The 18,199-nt window shown below is 42.1% G+C and overlaps 1 protein-coding gene across 1 annotated transcript in view; it reads left to right on the plus strand.

Moving 5' to 3' along the window:
* Positions 1-18,199, plus strand: part of kmt2a (lysine (K)-specific methyltransferase 2A) — a gene marked incomplete at its 5' end in the record, with an annotated part of 36,627 nt that overhangs the window by 2,319 nt on the left and 16,109 nt on the right. The window contains 15 exon segments of the mRNA XM_079246505.1: positions 5,497-5,569; positions 5,706-9,016; positions 9,974-10,151; positions 11,409-11,637; positions 11,748-12,409; positions 12,639-12,712; positions 12,840-13,073; positions 13,188-13,334; positions 14,525-14,623; positions 14,870-14,990; positions 15,177-15,290; positions 15,481-15,665; positions 15,776-15,952; positions 16,220-16,330; positions 16,628-16,701. Coding sequence (XP_079102631.1) covers positions 5,497-5,569; positions 5,706-9,016; positions 9,974-10,151; positions 11,409-11,637; positions 11,748-12,409; positions 12,639-12,712; positions 12,840-13,073; positions 13,188-13,334; positions 14,525-14,623; positions 14,870-14,990; positions 15,177-15,290; positions 15,481-15,665; positions 15,776-15,952; positions 16,220-16,330; positions 16,628-16,701 — 5,789 coding nt within the window.

An 18,199-nucleotide genomic window follows, 5' to 3' on the forward strand; every position in this document is an offset into this window, starting at 1 on the left:
GTGGTTTTCTAAGCTCCTTGAATCTCTGCCAGTCCTTTGAATCACTGACAAAGAGAGATGGCAAAACAGTATGACATATTTGATGATAGGTTCGATCATAACAACACAATTTAGCTTGGATTCTATTTAGATTGTGGGCTCAATATTTTTTCTGCATTTATGCTTTACCTTATAGATGTTATATACCTTATTGTTATTTTTCTAACACTTTTATGTCAAATTCTTATAAGCAATTCATTATTTTTTAGTAAGTAGGAATATGTCTCTGCTGTTAGAATATATCTTAAATGGGATGTGTGGAAACAGGCTAGACTATTGAATCCCCATGGGACATCAAGCCCATGGAAGTTGAGACCTCAGCGTGGTGATTTAATCAAGAAGTAGTGTGCAGTGCATGTCTGGCCAAACCAAGGCAGAGTTGTTCAGGCTCAATGCAACCTACTGAGCTCACAGGGCAACCCTGAACAGAGTGCCAGCCGGACACTTGGTCACCCCTCCCTCCTCCAACCAGGCAGAAAAAACCCAAATCCACTTCAGACAAACACAACCCTGTCTGAGAGGCAGCACAACTTTTCTTCTGACAGCTGCCACTTTGGAATGGATTACTAAGCCTATTGGGGAGCCTCAAAAGGGTTGCTCGTTGGCTGTTGCTGTCCAAATAAAGGCATTTATTAGCTTTTGTATGTGTGAGAGGAATTAGTTTTCCTTATCCTGGCTAATTGTTATCACTTGTTTTGGGGCAGAGTTCAAATGATGTTAACTTTTTTTTTTCCCCTTAATGCATGAGTGAGCATATCACCCCTACAAGCTCAATCCCAAATTTCACTTGGTCACAATTTAATCTGCATCATTTCCTCTTTTTGTTATCAGACCATTATGCTTTGCCTTCTGCTGCATCCATTCTGCACACATGTTATTACCAGAGTGTAATAATTCCTACTGAAATACATCTGAATGGATGTATCAACCTAAATGTCTCTTTGCCTCACTGGTTTGAGAGAAATGGTGTGCCTGGGCGGAAGGGGTTTCAGTCCAGCAGGTGTTTGGCCTATTTAAATGGAAGACCCCCACCCGCTTACCCATCCCCAAGACAGCGTGTGGATTGGAGCAGGAAGCTTTGTGTCTCCTTTTATTCTAGCTTTCACAAAGTGCGGGCGGCTGAAAGAGTGCAGGCTGGGATATCAAAGGGTGCGGGGCGATCCCCCTCCTCCCAATGGGACAACGCGGGGTGGAGAATTAGTCACAGACCCTCCCATCCATGGCTTTATTCTACTACAGCAGGCGGGCAAGGAGCTTTCACCTCTGCTTTAGGAGTTGCCTGACTGGGAGAAAGGCGGCAATTGTGTCGTCTTTCTTACCCTTTGTTTGCGTGGTGGTAGGGGCAGGGGTGTCCCTTGGACTTTGTGTCTCTTATAGCAATCAGGAGTAGGCGTGTATTTATTGTCTTTATTTTGATTAAAACTTCAATTCGTGCTACCTCCTCATATCAGAGAGAGTGGTTGCCTGCCTGTAGGCGTCTGCCAGCTTGTGTGAGTGTTACTGTGCATGCAAGAGTACCAGACACTGTCCACAAGCGTCAGTCTTTTTGTCTTTGTCCACAGTCTGTCTTCATCTCCTTATGTGTGAGCTGTAGAAAAAAGAGGTATAACACCCCAGAAAGCATTTGTTTTGGTCTGTGTGCTGACGAGCAAATGTGGCACTGTTGTACTTAGTGTTTGGACACTTGGGAAAAAACAAATGTCCACCTTTTGCTTGGGGCTGACAGGGGTCACCATGTTATAATTCACTTCTGTGGCCTTATATAGCAGATGTGTCATCAGAAGGACATTAAGGAGCATGAGCTCATCATTAGTTGACATTCCAGGAAGGAGTGATGCACAGTATCTATACAGTACTTCCAGCAGAAAGCTTCCTGGAATGAGTCAGAAATTTATTTCCCCCTGGAATAATTTCTATAAACGTATTCTTTTGCTTTAAACAGAAATGACTCACGCTTGTGCTCCCCTAATGGCTTTTTCAGATGTTTTCCTGTATTAAAATTGATAATCTTTAAAACCCAACCTATGTGGATGTATTGAATATTGGAAACAAACGCTTACCTTGGATGCAAATTAATTAACAACGGGCTGCATGGTGGCGTAGTGATTCGCACTGCAGCCACACAGCAAGAAGGTTGCTGGTTGGGAGGCTCAGCTGGTGGGAGGTTCAAACGGTGGCATGTTCTTCCCATGTATGCATGGGTTCTCTGTGGAATTAAGTCCTGAGTGGTGACCGTGAATGGTTGTACGTCTTGTTGCCCCAGCAATGGACTGGTGATCTGTCCAGGATGTACCATGCCTCTCACCCAATAAGTGCTCGGATAGGCTCCAGCGCCACCCTTAATTGGTCAAGCGGTTAAGAAAATGAATGAACGTGCTTGTGTGACATTCATTACATTTAAACATTTAAAATAACTCTTACTTTAAAGTCATTGTCATACTGGCAGGCGTAACATAAGGATAGATGCCTAGTGCTTGTGGTCGAGACAGTTCCATACATAGTTAACAGCTGGGTTGGGGGCATGTCTACACAAAGTCCCATCTCCATCTGTATCCAATATCATGGAAAAAACAAAAGCTATGAAAGAAAACTACATGATAATTTAAAAAAAAAAAAAAAAGGCAAATAAAAGTTTTGGCTTTTAATAATGATGCACTTTGTAAAGTTTTATGCAGGTACCAATGATGTCATACTATTTGGTGTTATTTACTTCTAAGCAAATTGAACAAAACCTTGTGAGATTAATTAGTAGTGATACTGAGTTTTTGTAATCAATAAACAATAATAAATTGTGTAATTGTATTGATTTCTGTGACAGTTTATTAAATCAGACATGATTTAAAATAGTGGACAGAGTGCACTGATTGGAAGTAGATCAAAGCTACTAAGTAAGTGTTGAAGGTGGTTAGATGAGTGGTTTGATTGATTAAAAAAGAAGAATGTATTAGAATCTGCATACTGCTCTCTGCATGTAATTATCTGTAGTCAGTGTGGTTTCTTTTAAGTACTGTCTTGAAAGTCCCATTAGCCTTCTGAAAATGCACTGTCAGAATGATACGGAACAGTATACCTCGAACCACATTCCCATGCGTCTCAAAATGATCAGGGGCAGTCCCTGGTGCATCCTGAAAATAAATGTTCCTTGCACTATGAATCAGATGGGTTTCTCTTTCTTTAGCTTTTGGTGATTTCTGTCAAGCAAAATATGTAGTGATCAGTTAGATGAGATGTAGCACATCAGCAGGAAGTAAAACTGCACAGGATTTCAAGATGAGAGTGACAGCTAAAGCATGCAAAGATGAACACTATTTAGCTGAGGAGACGAAAAAGGAAAACTAAAAGGGAGAAAAGGAACACATATTATTTCCAGTTACCCTTTTATCCCTCGTGTTTTGCATAGCACTGTGACACACGAACCTTACTACTACAGTGTTTGTTTACTTCTTGGAGTTACCTCTCTATGCCTGCCTTGCTGTTGAGCTGATGGTGAGCCTTGTGTTTCACACACCGCTGCTTGGCAGCTAGTGGGCAGGAAGCAAGTGAGCGAGCTATGAGTGAGCGACTGAATGTGTGTTTGGGAGCATGGCAGAAAGCAGGAATAAGGGGGTGGAGACGGGAGCCTTGTTGTGTGTGGGAGGCCTGTTTAGTTGAGGATTTGGCAAGCTTCTGCACAAGCATGTTGAAAACCAAACCCCTTTTATCCTGTGCTCCCAGGAGACGACTGCGCTCCCTCTCTTGTTGATGGTGCATGTGGTCAAGATGCTGTTTCCTTGTCTCTTTTTTTTTCAGTGCGCCTCTCCATCCTCCCACAACCCTCCTCCTTTTCGTCACTCTGGTTCGCTTGCTTGTGCTCCCCTCCCCCACACAGTCACTCCTATGTTCTGCTTGTTTACATCTTGTTGATCAGTTCACGCACAGGGCGTTTGCTCATTTGTTTGCTTTATGATTTTTATTTTCTGTTGTATGTGTGAGGTGTTTGTCCCTGTGGTTAATCAGGAGGCACATGTATTTGTGTGTGCTTATACACATCTGTGCAGGCGGCTTCAAGCACTTGCCTCTGTCATAGCGTGTTGTGATATTATTGACTGCTACTCACACTATCACAGCGAGTCAGTGCCGTCTGTTGGTACTCCGCCCCCCTCAGCTCTGCAACACTACCAACCAAGAGCAGCAGCTTGCTCAGTGAGGAGAGGATGCTGCTATTACAGCAATGAGAGAGGAAGAGAAAAGTGTAAATAGAAGAAGATGCTTGAATGCACTACGAGGAATGTCAGATGCTAGCATTAATATTGCCTGTCATAATCAACAGCATTACTTAATGTTTGTTGTTGATGCTTTTTTATATGTAAAAACTTAATAGTTTTCTATATTTTTTATTCACATTCCATATTGTTTGTCAGACATACTTTGATGTCTGTAATTCACATTAGGGTGTGAGTAACTCCTAGCTGGTGCAAAATCAGTTTGCATGCAGTCTTGTTCACACACTTGGATAGCAGCTGCTCTCCAAACTGGGCCAACAAGACCTCAAGTGCATCCCCACATGCCTCTATAAATAAACATAATGAAATGACATACTCACCTCTACTCTTTAAGGCATTGATTGCGCAAAGTAGTGACACACAGAAAATCCTGAAAGTGTTGATGATGTCTTGAGGATTTTGCTGTTGTACATTTCAGTTCTGTATCAAGACATGAGAGGAAGAGTTTATGTACAGTTTTTACATGTTACATTTACTGTGGCTTGTTTAATTTCTGGGTCCTGGAGAATATAGGCACTTTTAAGTTTGTAAAAATATCACATTGAAATACACTAGCATACCATTACATGATGGTCACATCCTAAATAATTCATGTTTTAAGGTGTAATATTATGATAAAAGATGATGGTGTATCAACAGTAGACATTTTTAACCTGTGAATAAAATCAGAATTTTCATCTTAAATCTGTGCACAAGAAGTTAAGCTTGAAGAGTAAATACACTTTGTACACTCTTTGCATTTGTGCAATGACGTAGCCTTTGATCTGCTGCTGCTTTCAAACCACACTTTTCCTTTTCTGTTGCAAAAACACGAGGTGATGTGTCTATAAAAATGTTGCTGTTTTAAATGACCAACCATCTTAACATTTTACTGTTGCCTTCAGGGAGCGGGACACAGGGCTGTGCATTAGTCACCCAGTAAGATCTGGATGTTTGGAATTCAAACTGTCTGTTGTGGTTTGAGGCTTTTCCAACTGCTGGCATGTCTTTCCAAAGACTAACGAAACATGAGAGCAGAACAGTAAGCCAGAGTGAGACTGAGCACATCATTATAAGCTTGTAGCTGTGGTGTTCATCTGACTCAAGTATTGCACATCAAGGCTATGTGACAGTTATGTACCATTTGCTATGGTATAATATGACCTGTCTCTTGTGCTTTAATTAAACAATCTGTTTTGGATTTTTTCTTTTGTAGGAAGAAGCATTTGGAGGATTTGGAACAATTGCTGAACAGACAGCCATACAGAGCCCTTCAACAACTTCTTCAGGTATTGCTAAAGTAAAACCAAGGACTTCTGGGAATCTTAATATTGTCTTGAAATGAGTATACTGATACATGTTTTCCTTTTTAAGTTTTTTTTTCCAGTGCTTAATAAGACTCTTATTTTCTGGTTTCTGTAAAAGGCGCAGCCATACAAGAGAAAAAGCCCAGAGGCCGTCCCCCACGGGCCCTGACTGCCCAGAAAGCTGCTGCGAGTCTACCTTCACCATTGCCCCTTCCCTCCCCAACACAAGCTAAAACTGAGGGCCTTGAAAGGCCAGCAGAGAAAGTGAAACGGTTGCCCGGGAGGCCGCCTGGCACTGGGGAGAAGAGAAGAGGCCGACCACCCTCTTCAAGTAGCAAGAAGTCTTGGAGTGCTGGCAACCATGGTGCAGCGGAGGATGCCAGGCAGACTGGATTTGAGTTGGGTGTGGAGACGGAGGAGGACAGGAAAGGCACCAAAAGGCTGCAGGTGGGCTCTGCTCATTCTCATGACACTGAGACCAAGTTTCCCAAAGGACGGGGTGAATCCAAAGTTTCCCACCTGAAGAGGCTGACAGAGACTAACATCACCCCTCCCAAGTCTCGTCTCAAAGCCTCACCTGGCATGCCCCGACGCAGACGTGGTAGACCACCCTCAGCTGAGCGGCTCAAATCTGCAGCAGCTGCCGTTGCACAGCTGTCTACCGCCATTGAAGGTGGGGAAGGGAAAAATAAAGCCTTTAGGGTTAAAGGTGGAGAATCACACATCACCCAGCAGACAACGCTGAGGAACATGGATGATACTGAGGATCAGGACTCTTCCAATACACTTGCCTCTCCATCTCCCTCCAAACCAGGCAGGCCGGTGGGCCTCAGAAAAAGCCCACGGCATAGAAAACCAGTCAGAATTGTCCCTCCTTCTAAACGGACTGATGCCACAATTGCAAAACAGCTGCTGCAGCGCGCTAAGAAAGGAGCGCAAAAGAGATTGGAGAAAGAAGCTGTAGCTATAGTGGGTAGTGGGGCAAGGACCACTGAAGCTAGCATCAGAAAGACCCAACTGAAGAACATTAGGCAATTTATCATGCCTGTGGTCAGCACAGTTTCTCTTCGCATCATTAAAACTCCCAAGCGCTTTATTGAAGATGAGGGCAGTTTTGGAACCCCACCCCCCCAAGCAAAGATTGCACGGTTAGAAACACCCCCCTCATCTGTCCCCACATCTGTCCAACCCACATCTACCAGCTCTGTATCCCCTTCTACTGCACTTGTCTCTGTTACATCCTCTGCTACTAGCAGTGGTACAACTGCTCCTGTCGACTCCCTCCCTCCCCCATCATCTCCTGCTCCTGTCTCCACTGTTCCATCAACAGCTGCCAATCTGCTCAACAGCAACACCAACAACGCAGCCAATGGGCGATTCAGCAGTAGTGCTCCATCTTGCGGTTCAAGTGCTGTGTCTCAGCATTCCTCTCAACTCTCCTCTGCAGAGTCTTCCAGGTCCAGCAGTCCAAGCTTGGATGACTCATCGTGTGATTCCCAGGCTTCTGAGGCCACACAGGCCCTGTCAGAGCCAGAGGATCATTCTCCATCATCACAAGGAGAAAGGGAGGCCAACCTGTTACACAGCTCCCGGCCTCCATCTCCTCCTTCTGAACCAGAACCAGAGCATGTGTTAGCAGAGAGGAGTCGAAGAGGGCGGAGAGAGCATGGGGTCGGCAGAGGAAATCAGAAACAGAGAGTGAGAGAGTCTCTCCCCACTGTGGCTAAAAAGCCAATCATCAGCCCACCAACAGGAGTGCTGATGTCCTCCTCTACTCTAGTTAATTCCCAACAAGCTCCATCCACAGCTTCTTCCCCTTCTTCACCTCCACCTCCTCCTCTTCTCACTCCTCCCCAGCCTCCCCACTCAGGTTCCTCAGGCACAGCACCCATTAGTGAACACCACCCCCAGTCATCCTGGATGCCTCACCCTATCCAACCGTTTATGCCTGGACCGTCAATACTCTCTGGCTTGTCAGAAAAGCGAAGTCGCTCAATTCTGAGAGAGCCCACCTTCCGCTGGATATCCCTGGCCCACCCTAAACAGCAGTACTTTTCATCTGCTAAATATGCCAAGGAGGGCCTCATCCGAAAGCCTATATTTGACAATTTCCGTCCCCCCCCTCTCACGCCTGAAGATGTGGGGTTGTTGCCCCAAGGTGTTGCAGGAGGAGCTGCTCCTGTTGGATTCCAAACACCAGGCACAGCAGCAGGAACTCGTCTGTTTGGACCTCTTCACCCCCACCCCCATCACCAGCATCCCCCATCGTCCCGCTTTGATACTCCAATCCAGAAGCGCAGCCCACTGCTTCGTGCTCCACGGTTTACACCTAGTGAAGCTCATTCTCGAATATTTGAGTCCGTTACTCTACAGTCATCTTCTGGGAGCAGCCCTGGTTCACTCTCCCCACGCCAGACGTCCTCAAGCTCTAACAGAACGCTGCGACGCAGGAGACGACCGGTTCTGGGGGCACAGCGGGGCCATCCACGGTCTCCATCACACTCTATGACCAGACGCAGCAGCCAAATAGGAGGTCAGACATCTGTAGGGACAGGTGCCTCTGAGATGTCTGTGTTGACAGGCTCTGTCTCCAGTAGTAACCCCAGCTCTCTGCCGGGAGTTTCTGTAAGTCCACTTGCCGCTAGTGCCTTAACACCTGCTTCTTTCAGCACCTTCCCCACTGTCCCTCGGGGCCTGGCCTCACAAGGAACACCAGATAGTAGAAGAGGAGCAACTGGAACCCCATCTCCTATGTCAACAGCATCATCTGCTTCTTCCCCATTGTTCCCTCTCTTTTCTTCCAGTGCTCAGGAAACAGAAAGAGGAGCTGGGAAAGAGAAAGGCTTATCAGCTCCACAAGAACCTGTTGCAAAGGAGAAAGATAAGGATTCTGAGAAGATTCGTGAGAAAGAGAAGGAAAACAAGCGGGAAGGGAGAAAGGACGTGGAAAAAAGAAGTAAAGCATCTACACCTGATGGCTCCCCCAATGCACCTTCCAGTCTGTTTACTGCAGATGGGAGGGATTCAGAGTGTGCCCTCTTACCTGTTGCACCAAAAAAGACTTCAGGGAGAAAAAAATCCACATCGGCTGACACAGTTTCTGACACTGCTTTGTCAGAGGGGCGTGGGCTCCATCCCATATCCATTGCTAAAGGACGTTCACTTAAAAAAGGCAGACCCTCTGAGAAAGGAGCAGAGGCAGAAGATGGGGAGAAGGAGAAAGAGAAGCGAAGTACGCCCAGCCAGCAAACAGCAAGCCTTCCAGGGCAGCCCAGCAGACATCAGCTCCCTGTCTCCTTGATGGTGAAACAAGCAGAGCAGCATCCTTTGACTGATGGACGCATAGTTGGACTACTGAAGAAGGCCAAAGATCAACTCATTGCTATAAAGAAGAATAAGCTAAAGCCTGCAGATCAGACTAAAGTCCAGGTCAGCTCTCTTGTTTATGTCTTCATGGAGCTTGAGCCTCTATAAGATTAAAAAAAAAGAAAAAAACAGTGTGCTTTTCTCAGTTTGATCATTTAGATACAAGAAAGGTACTTTGACATGATGCTCTGAACATTTTCTATAAATAGAAACCCCTGTTTGTACTCAGACTGAAATATGATAACAGGAAAGTCCCTCTGAGAGTGTTGCTGAGGGGGAATTCTCTTTGCTTCATACATTATGTAGAAGCAGTACAGCTTTTGGAGACAAAAGGATCCCTTCAATTAAATTTTATACTCCATACTTTTGTTGTATATATATATATATATATATATATATATATATATATATATATATATATATATATATATATATATATATATATATATATATATATATATATATATGAACTTTATATATATATATATATATATATATATATATATATATATATATATATATATATATATATATATATATATATATATATATATATATATATATATATATATATATAAGTTCAGATCTTTAAAGACATGCACCAACTTGACCTATTCCTACCCTCCTTGTCACTTTATTAACATCTTTATCACTAGTAGACATTAGTTGGATGGTATAACCCACAAAGTTATAAATAACTTGGGGAAAATGGCATATTTCTGCATTGTAAATTTATGGTAGTTGATCATTATTTTCATATATATATATATATATATATATATAATATAATATATATATATATATATATATATATATATATATATATATATATATATATATATATATAATTATATTATATATATAATTATATATATATATATATATATATATATATATATATATATATATATATATATATATATATATATATATATATATAATTATATAATCTTTTTTATGTATATGTGTATGTATGTGTATGTATGTTTTCCATGCTTGATGGTTTGTGCTTGTGTTCAGGGTCAGGAGAGTGACTCGTCAGAGACCTCAGTCCGTGGTCCACGCATCAAGCACGTATGCCGTCGTGCAGCTGTGGCTCTTGGTCGTAATAGGGCAGTGTTCCCTGACGATATGCCCACACTTAGTGCCTTGCCCTGGGAGGAGAGAGAAAAGATCCTATCTTCCATGGGAAATGATGGTACAGCATCCTTAGTCTTTTTATTCATTTGACTTGCTTATGAACTATTGCCTGTGGACTCGGCTATGCAAAATGAACAGTTGGAATGATAATGATGTGATTTATAATCCAATAATAATTCTAATGACAGGACTTTAAAGTATTTCGGCAATGTGCCGGATCTCAAACGTGCAGAGTTCTTGAGGCGAAAAAAAAGACCATTTAATAAGTTAATATGCAGCAATGTAGACTATCTTCACGTTGAGTTCATCTACCAATGGTGTGAGAATAAACTAGCTATGCTTTCAATTAAACGCATTAATAGCTAATCAGAAGCTGACCTCGGTGTTGGAAAACATGTGGTTGAGAAAACTAGTTGAAATTTAAAGTTTAAAGTTATCTTTACTTTCTGGGAACCTTGGCCACACTAGACCAGGTCCTGCTGGAAAACTACAAGGCTTGAGATGTTCATACCTGGACTGAATTATACTCAAGATCTGATTTAGTGAAACCGTTTTCTTCTATTAATGAAGATGCATTTAAGGGGCATTTGCTTTTTTTTATTTGGCCCGCAGACTATCTAGGGTCAATTCAAGACCCCCCTTCACCCATCCTTTAAGCCAGAGGTGCCCAAGTGTCTTGTCTTGAAATGTCTTGAAGGACTGGACTTTGGTACCCCTGCTTTCACCCAACCTTTTAACATTTTTTTGACAGTACTATTTAAAACTACATCGTTTTATTAGGGGGAAAAAAATGACAAAAAACAACTGTTTGACATACATATTGGTGATTTTACATATTGACTGTTAATGATCTTGTTTTTTAGTATAGTGCCAACAAAGTTTCCCATTGCTTTGTGTAAGCATATATGGAAGTCCTGTAAAATTTCTGTTGTTCTGGATGAATGACAGACTGAGGATAGTATCAGAGAAATCCAGTCATCAATGGGAGCACAAGTACACAGTGAAGTGGTGAAGGACTGGTTGCTCTGTTCCTGTTATTTTTGACTGGTTTCATGTCATGTTGCGACATGTGAGTTTATGTGAGGTTCTAGGCGCCTATGGTGGCACACAGAGTTTGGCATATAATCACAGTTAATGTTTCTGTGTTTGCCTGGTCATTCCAAAAAGAACTCCTGTATATATGGGATTTCTGTGTTGGAGAGGAGTTAATAAAATCAGTTTGAAATCAACAATTTAGTTTGAGTGAAGTTTAGTAAAGTAATGTGTTACTGTTTGTGATTAAAGATGATACCAATCTCTGATGGATCTTTTATAGATAAGTCATCAGTAGCAGGCTCAGAGGAGGCAGAGCCACAGTCCCCTCCCATAAAGCCACGGGAAACACGACAGAAGGCTGTTCAAGAAGCTCCTCCGAAAAAGGGCCGTCGCTCACGTCGCTGTGGCCAATGCTCGGGCTGCCAGGTTCCAGAGGACTGCGGCGTCTGCACCAACTGTCTCGATAAGCCCAAGTTTGGAGGACGTAACATTAAAAAGCAATGCTGCAAGTAGGTCTAAGTTGATCGGCTTTTTGTCACAATGAGTGAGTAAAGGGGGAAAAAGTTTTTTCACTGGAATTTAGAATAATTGAAATTTGACTTTTGTGTTTTTCTCACAGGATGAGAAAGTGCCAGAACTTGCAATGGATGCCATCAAAGATGCTCCTTCAAAAACAAGGCAAAGGCAAGAAAGACAAGAAAAAGAAACTGACTGAGAAAAAGGAGGTTCTTAATCCAGTAAAAGGACCCAATTCAGAGTCTGGCAACAAGCCTACTCCTGTTCCACCAAAGGAGGATCCTCCTCGTAAAAAAAGCGAAACTCCCCCTTTAAAGCCACTAGAGGAGAAATCAAAACAGCAGCCACTGTCGAAGCAACCATCTCCAGCCCTCTCCTCATCTCCTGCCCCAGTCGAACCCACTCAGGCCTCCAGCACAGCAGCGTCACTGGATCAGCATCCAGCTCCCACACAAGACCCTAAACAGGTCCCAGTCACGAGCAGTACCACCACTAAAAAGGGACATAAACCACAACAGCCTGTACAGGGTTCTACATCTGTTTCATCCTCTTCAACGTCATCGTCTTCTTCATCCTCATCATCTTCCTCTGCATCTTCTTCGGCCCAGAATTCTCCCTCCCAGTCCACACAGTATCACCAACCATTGCAACGGACGCTTATCACTCAAGCACCGCCAAAAAAGGATGCTTCACCCAAGATTTCTCTGAGCGAACTCAAGAAGAAACCCCAACAGCACACGATGCCACAGCCGAACTCTACAGCAGGTGAGAGAATGCAGGAATTTTTACCACCAAAATACCCAGAATGGAACAGCACTGTCTGCTCCAACTACACCATGTTTCTTAGAATTTGTTTTGGTAGATTTTCTGTCACTTTGGCAAAAAGAAAACAAACACTAACTACTCTCAGCTCTTGCCTTGGTGAAGGAATGGTCTTTTTCATACTTACCTTAACTCCTCTTGGAATGTTACATCCTTTCCTTTTTTTTCTTAGCTGACTCCAAACAGGTAAAGAAGTCAACTTCTAGATCTGTTTCTCTGTCGCCTAAACAGAAACCAAAAGACAAGGTAAGAAGTCACTTTGATAGATTTCTCAAATTACTTCCAGTCTATTCAAAACTTTCTTTGCTGTTTGTATGAATCACACATGATTTACTCGTTCTGTCTCCCTTCTCGTTTGTTAAACACAAAAAAGCCGCTGACCACCAAACCCAGCCGCAGTACTTTAAACTCGGTGAGCACTCCCTCGTCTAGGGACCAGGTGAAGTCCAGAGCACCCTGCGACGGAGTGCATCGCATCAGAGTGGATTTCAAGAGGGACCATGATGTGGAGAAGGTGTGGGAGGCTGGAGGCCTCAGCCTGCTCACTTCTGTGCCTGTCACACCCAGGGTGCTCTGCTTTTTATGTGCAAGCAGTGGGAATCTTGAGGTAAAACAAAAAAAGTTTTTGTTTTGACCAAATTTAGCTTAAAGGTTTAATTTTGTCAGTGAAATGTTCAGACATACATCTGATTCAAACTTTTGTCTCTCCCTTGCTCTGTAGTTTGTCTTTTGCCAGGTATGCTGCGAGCCATTTCATCTCTTTTGCCTGGGGGAGTCAGAGCGCCCTCTCCAGGAGCAGTTCGAGAACTGGTGTTGTCGCAGATGCCGATTTTGCCAGGCCTGTGGGCGCCAGCACCAGAAAGCTAAAGTAAGCCATTCAGCACAGTTTAAAGCTGCACACAAAAGAATCTCAGTTTAGACTGACAGAGTAGAGAATCTTCTGAAAGAAAGAAGCCTGCCAGCCTCGCCAGCAGACATCATTTAATCAGCTTCTTGGGTCCCTGCCATGGTTTTATTATTTAAATGATGCTCCGTGCAAAATGTGCATGGTGTGAGCCTTTGTGGTTTGTAACTGAGGAATTATTTATGAACATATTTGGTCTCAGCAACAGAATAAACCAAATGCACAAATTGATAAATTATATGAAATGATTTGTTATGGGGCTTTCAATAGAAAAAGCAAAAAACAATTTGAAGCTATTTCTTTGAAAAATAAAATCTGCTCAAATGTCTTAAAGGTTTACTAAAACTGATGTCTATTCTCAACAAAAAGTTACATAAACACCAGCAGGTGTCAGCCAGTCTGATTTCACTACATTGTCACTTAAAAGGCTGAAATCTCAGCTCCTGGGTTGGCTAATGGCATGTCAGACTGTGATGAATGCTCTGTGCTGCGGGATTATAAAAGCTTCACACGTTGCACCTTTCACATCAAACAATGTTTAATTTGGCAAAGACTGAAAGGAAGACTTGTTGAATAATTATTAAAATCACTGTGACATATTATTTGTTATGAGAAAATGTACAGCAGCTTTTAAATGTATGTTGCAGTTTTGGCTCTTTATATAAGCTAAGAAAAACCTTGACCGCACTTGTGTCCAAACATGGTTGTGCGAAAGATGCTTTTTAATCCCTTTGATAACCTTTTTGTTCATATATGTACCTCGTTATGAATAAATCCACAGCAAATAGAGTTAAATTTGCACAAAATGTAGGATACAATTTATATATACTGTGAAAGATAATTACTTTCATGCATTCATTCATTTTCTTAACCGCTTAGTCTAAATACGAGTGGCGGGAAGCTGGAGCCTACACCAGCAATCTGGGCAAGAGGCGGGGTACATCCTGGACAGGTTGCCAGTCCGTCGCAGGGCAGATAATTAATTTTTCATTGAAAATGACTAAAGAGAGTGACTGAAAATCCAAGTGACATAGGTCATCAGTTTACTTTGAAGAAGAATTATGTAGTTAAAGAAAGGGTGGGGGGTGGGGCAGTAGGGGCTTAATTTTAATATATACATTGTAACATCTCACTTTTGTCCTCTTTATTTGTAGCAGCAGCTGCTAGAGTGCGATAAGTGCCGCAACAGCTATCACCCGGAGTGCCTGGGTCCCAACTACCCCACCAGACCTACCAAGAAGAAGAGAGTCTGGGTATGGATCCTCACTACTTTACAGTACACTTCTTACAAATCCTCCCTGCCCACTCACCACGGTCTGACCAGACTTTAGCTTTATGCTTACTCATTATTTTTCCTTCTGTCCTCATTTTAATTAGACATTTTCCATCTCATGCCCACAGTGCAGCTTCCATCCTTACATTGAATCTACTTCTAGTACATTAAGTTATTTGAATTTTCCACTATTTGGTCATCTTGTTTATTTTTTCTCTCCTACCAGATTTGCACCAAGTGTGTGCGCTGTAAGAGTTGTGGAGCCACTAAACCTGGGAAGTCCTGGGATGCCCAGTGGTCACATGACTTCTCCATGTGTCACGACTGTGCCAAACTCTTTGCTAAAGGTGAACAAATAGAAAGTGAGACATAAAGTGCTTTGTTAATTACTGGTATTCTTTTAAAAACGGAGACTAAGGAGACATCTCTGATTGTTTAACAATGTGACTGACAGCCAACAACATGACATTTCATTATAAGGAATAATTCTCTGAGCAATCAAAACTTATCATAGTTGTTATATTCATTTAAAGGGAACTTCTGCCCACTGTGTGATAAGTGCTATGATGATGATGACTATGACAGCAAGATGATGGAGTGTGGCCACTGTAACCACTGGGTTCATGCTAAGTGTGAGAATCTTACAGGTTAGTAAAGAGCCTATTAGAGGTAATATAAAAAAAACAACATGGCAACCTCATTTGCCTTTTCAGTTTTCACTGTCTAAGCAGATCACGGACAAGCTGTTCTGGAAGGTTGTCATGCCGATAAGATTCTGAAAGACAATAAATCTAAATGATGACAACAAAAGTGACCTGTCATTTTGCTGTCCCTCAGAGGAAATGTATGAACTGCTGTCAAAGCTGCCAGAGAGTGTCGCTTACACGTGTACCAAATGTACCGAACACCATCCGGCCCAGTGGAGGACAGCACTGGAAAGGGAGCTGCAGGGATGCATCCGTAATGTCCTCAATGCACTGCTTAACTCGCGCACATCCACACACCTGCTACGCTACAGACAGGTGAGATGTACACGCGGACAAATTTATTTTAGGTTCTATTCATTCTTTTTGTAGCGGCGTTTCTCAGTGAATAAATATTCATGTGGAAATCTTCTCTGGTTGCTCTGCAGGCGGTCAAGCCTCCAGAACTGAATCCAGAAACAGAGGAGAGTCTTCCTTCCCGTCGTTCCCCAGAGGGCCCAGATCCTCCAGTCCTTACTGAAGTGACTCCCACTCCTCCCAGTGACTCCCCTCCAGACCTGGAATCAGTTGAAAAAAAGATGGATCAAGGCCGTTACAGTTCCTTGGTAAGTATGGTATCCCTGCTTTTACAGCAAGCGGGAACCACCTCAGTTGGAAGAAAAGTTTGTAATATGACAAGTGTTTCAGCTGTATTTTAACCAAAGGCAGTTAGTATGTGTGTGTGTGTGTGTGTGTGTGTGTCTCCTGAGTCAAAGTTCAGAACTGTTCGTTTCAATGATAAATTAACAAACAGATGCTGTGATGGGCTTTCTACCAGTGTTCATCAGTGTTTTTAGCTCTGCTCATGTGTGTGTATATAATTTCTCTTGCAGCTGGAGTTTAGTGATGACATTGTGCGAATCATTCAGACAGCCATCAACGGTGATGGGGGTCAGCCAGAGAGCAGGAAAACTAACAGTATGGTCAAGTCTTTCTTCATCCGGGTAAGTTTCAGAATAACTCAAGTTTCACTGCAAAGGCTACAGAGATAACTGTGTTTCACTGCAAACACCAGTGTCTAAATACTCAAAAATGAGCAAGAAATTTTTTTTGGTGGTGAGAAAAAAAAACCACTGGAACACTGGAACAACACTGTTCCACTGGAACTATCATTTAACAGGTACAAGTTCCTTGATCTTGTAATGGTGCTATGATCAATCACCATCTTGTCCCAAATGCAGGTCTATGCAAGTGTTTCGGTAGGCTGATGTGTCATTTTCACTGAATGTTTTCCGTTTCAGCAAATGGACCGAAACTTCCCATGGTTCAAAGTGAAAGAGTCCAGATTCTGGGAAAGACAAAAAGTCTCTGCCAAGTGAGTGAACCATAAAAGTACCAGAGAATATGTGATTGCATAGTATTGGGTATCTGGTTTGTGTAGCTCATTAGAGTTATATAAACTGCTCTATATCTATAAAATGGTTCTAGATTATACTTGTAGTAGTAATCCAAAACTGTAAGCGCAGAAATAACGACAGGGTTAGAAAATGAGTGAAAATAAACACCTAAACTCATATCAATAGTCTGAAAGTAAGTACTTTAGCAAAGGTCCCTGGCAGTCTGGGCTTTCCATCTTACTGGTATTGATAAATGTGTTATGTGCTATTATTTCCGAAACCTGTAGTCCAAGTTGTGTTTGTAATTATAGAGAAGATGACATGACTCACAAGTCCGCCTCTAATGTGAGCCCATCCAAAAACCTTAAAGAAGTACATCTGTCAGTAGCTGCTAGTCTGTAATTATTGAAATGAGAAGTAAGATGTGGTTCTTTTGGAAGAAGCTGTATCGTCTGAGTATAGGAGAGGTTAGGGTTAGTGAACTAATATTTATACAGTGTTTGGGCTAAAGCTTACAAAGCAGAACATTAGATATTGACTATAAAGTTTTGAGTGGTCATAGAAGGGCATTATTCAGTTTTTTAGAAGTCTGAAAAATGTTGAACGATTCATAAAATTGATGGTTGAATGAGGAAGATTAGTGAAGTATTTTCTTTTGACAAACCTCCCGCATGACAGTGACTGTAAATAAAAGCCCTGCTAATATTTAACACTATTTGAATACAGTTTCACATTTTCTATGACTGAATCAACCCATTGAGCAGCAGTGGAATCAAACACACAGAGGAGTGTGTATCTGCTGCTGTCTTCAGACTAGAGAGCTCAAAATATGAAACAAATTCTCATTAGCTTACCGGGTATTCACTTTGTAGGCTTGTAAGGTTTTTTTGTTTTTTTTAAAGCGGATGGATGGATGGATGGATGGATGGATGGATGGATGGATGGATTTTTAGAGACCATCAGACATTCATCAGCACACATCCATTCATGGAAGGGTAGTTAAATGATCATTTTTACTATCTGACAGGCTTATTATCTTACAGGAAATGGTTTAGTTGTTTCTTGTCATAATAACTAAAACCTTTCAGTTTGCAAATTTGGTTTTACTGGCTGTGTAGAATTGTGTTTATACTCATTCAGTCTCTTTTACCAGCCCAATCACGAACTCATCAAACTTTGATGCAAAAATGGCTCTTTGATTCATACATGCGGTCTAAAACTTTTCAGCTTGGCCTGTTGTGTCACACATCAGGGCACTAGTCCAGTAAAACAAGGCTTCATCCAGAGGATTCTGTATCTGTCCCTGGAAGAACTTATATTGTTTAGAGGGATCTTCTGGCTCATTAAGGGTGAAACGTTCCATCACATCAACTAGTCAGCCTTGTTTGATTGATCAAAATCTTAACTCGGCAAAAATCCCTTTGATTTGGTTATTGTAGTATTTTTGTCATTGTCATAAATACTATCTGATTCTGC

This window comes from Telmatherina bonti, assembly GCF_933228915.1.
Source record: "Telmatherina bonti genome assembly, chromosome: 9".
NCBI classification, from domain to species: domain Eukaryota; kingdom Metazoa; phylum Chordata; class Actinopteri; order Atheriniformes; family Telmatherinidae; genus Telmatherina; species Telmatherina bonti.